We start from the raw sequence: 4,091 nt of genomic DNA, 5'->3' as shown, positions 1-4,091 counted from the left end.
CCTTTGCAACGTAGCATACAAAATTATCACAAAAATAATCATAACGAACATATTGAAAAAGCTTTTACTTGAGATCATTTTTGAAAATCAAGGAGGTTTTATGCAACATAGAAATATTTTGTATAACATTATCTTGGTACAGGGAGTTATTCACTCCAATAAGGAAGTAGGGGAACCTGGACTAGTTATCAAGTCAGATATGCCCAACACTTTTGATCAAGTAAGACACTCCTCCTTATATTTAATCCTTGATAAATTGGGCTTTAGTAGTGAATTCATTCGTTGGATCAAAGCTTGTATAGGTTCCCCTTGGATCGTTCCTTTCATAAATGGTTGTCCCACCCCTTTTTTAGTGTCAAACCCATGTTCAACAATCCAAAGATTGATGCTTTTCGTTTTTTCGTATCACCCAATGAAGACTCTATGGAACTCTTTGAAATGGGAAATATAAAGTTCAAATTCATTAGGAGAACAATTTTTACTAATCAATATGTTCTTGAGTATGTTCATGTCAATGGGTATTGTTTTTGAGATATTCACCAAATTTCCATCTTTATACAAATTATGTGTTTGAATGACACATTGGTATCACTTAATAGGCAAAATAAATCTTTATATTCCAACCTCTATCCTTCCCAATTCAATAAGAAACAAGTAAATGGTGATGCATTGGTATCACTTAAGAGGAAACATATCTTTTTATGCCGACTTATAAGGAAATAAGAGTTTATGCGTATCTTCCCATAGCATCATCAAAAGGAATCAAAAAATCCAAGAAGTCATAAGAACTAGGAAGATTGATGGTGCATGGGTAAAGTAAACTAATCATACTCCATAATGGAGTGAAGATTTTAATCCAACTTTGAGGATTTCCTTAAGATAAATTGCTAGGAAATCTCAATTACATTTAAAGACATACTTGACCTAAATAGCCAATCTTTTTAAAGGATGAAGCACTATGAAGGGTCTTGACCAACAATGAAAGAGTTAAGAGTAAGAGTATGGAATATGCAAACATAAATTCAATAATTAAAAGTGATGTCAATGATAAGTCTCGTGAAATAACAATTCCAAATGATATCATATATAATAGATAATTTTATGAAACACATTTGGAAGGTGGGTAAAGGTACACATAAGAGATGAATTTGAACACTCTAGCACCAATGTTATTAAATGCAACAATGCAACATTGTAATCATTGGTAAATGGAATGTTCATTTCAATGTTGAGTTCTAAATAAAGTGTGTAGTAAACTAGTTAGTCAATAATAACCACTTCACCTTGTTGAGGAAAGTAATTCACTTAGAAAAACAAAGAGACAATTCTCGTAAGACCAATTAGACATTTCTCATAAGACCAATTGTGCCCAAATGCAACATTGTAATCATTGATAAATGGAATGTTCATTTCAATGTTGACTTTGAAATCAAGTGTGTAGTAATGAGTTGGTCAATAATAACCACTTCGCCTCGTTGAGGGAAGTGAATCACTTAGAAAAACAAAGAGAAAATTTTGATAAGACCAATTAGACAATTCTCATGAGACCAATTGTGCCCAAATGCAACATTGTAATCATTAATAAATTGAATGTTCATTTCAATGTTGACTTTGAAATCAAGTTTGTAGTAAACTAGTTGGTCAATATTAACCACTTACCCTTGTTAAGGAAAGTGAATCATTTAGAAAAACGAAGAGACAATTCTGATAAAACCAATTAGACAATTCTCATAAGACCAATTGTGCCTTGTAATCCAAAAGAGTCCACATATGTCAATAGGAAAGGAAACATTGATTATACGAGGCTCAAACGCATGATCATTGAACTTTTTCATGCATCATCATTAAATGTTTCAAAATTGTGATCGAGACCCCGTTGACAAGATAAGTTCTAAAGAATCTAATGCTCTCTAACAAGATACAAGATGAACTCCAAATAAACTAATGCACTCCAACCAAACAAAGGTGGAAGCTCTTTCATCAAAGGTGGAAGCTCTTTCATCAAAGGTGGAAGCTCTTTCATCAAGAATGCTTCAAAAAGATATGTTGGTAAGCTTCAAAAAAAGATGTTAGGAAGGTTAAGCTTAAGCCTAGCCTAGATACACAGTAACAGCAACAATAGAATGTAAGGGATCATCACCATAAATACACAAGTAAAAAGTAATTGAATAGAGACTAAAGGAGTAACATTGCTTGTTCATAGTGTTCAATAATGCTTTGCTTCAATGCAAATGGTGATTGAATTAAATCTTCAACAATACTTAATTGTGAGTTGCTTGAAGGTTAAAAGTAAAATCCATATAAAAAAGCCCAATCATCACTGAAAGAAAACAGAATGCAATGCAGCGTATAGGAATACAGGATGTCAAAAGAGTTTATACATTCAATTACTTAATTTTAAGAAAAATGCAATTACAGGCCACCAAAACTTTATATCAACACTGTCATTTCCGTACGTCCATATGTTTAGGAAACTCCTATAATTTTTGGGAACCAAGCCCTTACACACACTCACATTCTGGGGAGGGACTGAATATATGGTAGAACTCAACACACAGCCCCTGCCGCAATGTCCACTGATTTTTCTTTCAATTAACCAGAGATTTCGATGGCTCTAACCTCAGGCTTAGGCTGAGGCTGTTTTGGGACCGTGACAGTAAGCACTCCGCTGTCCATTGTAGCCTTCACCTCCTCCACCTTGGCGTTTTCGGGTAGACGGAAACGCCGAAGAAATTTTCCACGAGAGCGCTCAATCCGGTGCCATTTGTCGTTCTTTTGCTCTTCTTCCTTCTTGCGTTCACCACTTATCTGTAGAACTCGGCTGTCTTCTACCTCTATCTTTACCTCCTCTTTCTTCAGACCTGCCGTGAATAAAAATTAAATAAATCCGCGGCTCTCAATAGCAACCAATCCGCCATTAATGACGAGAATAACAAAACCCCTGTAAATTGGTAGCAAGAAACATGATAATTACCTGGAAGATCAGCCTTGAAGATGTGCGCATCGGAAGTTTCCTTCCAGTCGAATTGAGTGTTAGCTATGGCTGTTGCATCATCTCTTGAAAAGTGGCCCCTATCGCTAAAAAATGGAGACTTCCCTGCTTCGAAAGGGTCCCATAAATCCAGCGATAATGGATCAAAGATGCTGGATGGATTGCCGAAAAAACTAGGAATGAGAGACATGCTTGCAATTAATACCGATTCTGTAACGCTAATGCGAGATCTTTCAAGATTTGCACACTTCTTGTTGCGATTTGGGGAAGGATAGGTGGAAATTTATAACAGCAGAATAAAAAGGGTAGAATGTTCAAGAACGAAGGTGCTTCTCAAAGGTTCTAGTCCTCTTCCACTGGATTATTCGAAGGTGCTTTTCAAACGTTCTAATCGTCTTCCACTAGATTGTTCCAGGAACTTCCTTTGCACAGTTCGGAAGCTGTTTGCCGTATTTATAACTTGGGGCGGGAATCATGGTTCCATTTACAGTAAATCGGATTGTTCCGGGGGTTTCTTTATGTTTGCCCTCATCGATTAATGTTGAGATCATGATTTGACCAGTCAAATGTTTACGATGGAATGGAACCATGAAATTTTGTTGGATGCCAAGAAAATATCTATATTGTGATTTTGTTTTTTGTTTTTTTCTCGTTGATGGAAAAAAAATCTATTAGTTGTTATTATGAAAACTAGATTAGTATTAAAATTATGAATTTTTATTTAGGTAAATAAAATGTTTAAAAGACAAATTAGAAAATATTGAGGTTTAGTTAAAATACTAATATTATCCAAATAAATAGCTAGTACATCTTGGTAAACAAAAAAGGGAGCTTTTAAGGTCCGGTGGGAGGTCTATATGTTCCTCAATCTTTTCTATGTGTTTATCCAAGGTCTTCATATAGAGTTAGAGCTCATCAAATATATGAAGAATCTCCTTTTTTAGCTCATTCTTGTTCAACAATACTCTAGCTAAAGTCTTTATACGTTAGTATAGATCCACTGAGTACTGATATTAATTTTTATTTACCCTTGGTGTGACTAGTGTTGGGTATCGAGAGAACCACTTCCTTAGCAATATCAGTGCTTGATAAACAAACA

The 4,091-nt window shown here is 35.0% G+C and overlaps 1 protein-coding gene across 1 annotated transcript; it reads right to left on the bottom strand.

The window, feature by feature from the left end:
- Nucleotides 1-2,501: 2,501 nt before the first annotated feature.
- On the bottom strand, nucleotides 2,502-3,427 carry LOC149241386 (18.1 kDa class I heat shock protein-like). Its single transcript, XM_089373945.1, has 2 exons — nucleotides 2,975-3,427; nucleotides 2,502-2,861 (listed from the first exon to the last, which is right to left on the bottom strand). Exons 1-2 carry the CDS (start codon nucleotides 3,180-3,182, stop codon nucleotides 2,593-2,595), a joined length of 477 nt encoding a protein of 158 aa, XP_089230071.1. The 5' UTR covers nucleotides 3,183-3,427; the 3' UTR covers nucleotides 2,502-2,592.
- Nucleotides 3,428-4,091: the final 664 nt, after the last annotated feature.

The sequence above is a fragment of the Pinus tabuliformis genome, chromosome 8, assembly GCF_031772625.1.
Source record: "Pinus tabuliformis cultivar Carrire ecotype Pingquan chromosome 8, CPIR1, whole genome shotgun sequence".
In the NCBI taxonomy this organism is placed as follows: domain Eukaryota; kingdom Viridiplantae; phylum Streptophyta; class Pinopsida; order Pinales; family Pinaceae; genus Pinus; species Pinus tabuliformis.
This window is presented reverse-complemented; position numbering and strand designations above follow the sequence as displayed.

What these genes read in the sequence shown, in the direction of transcription:
- LOC149241386 (XM_089373945.1), bottom strand. Translation starts at nt 3,182, where the DNA reads ATGTCTCTCATTCCTAGTTTTTTCGGCAATCCATCCAGCATCTTTGAT. An exon ending in CTTCAAGGCTGATCTTCCAG is followed by an intron (nt 2,862 to 2,974) that starts GTAATTATCATG and finishes TATTCACGGCAG; the next exon opens with GTCTGAAGAAAGAGGAGGTA.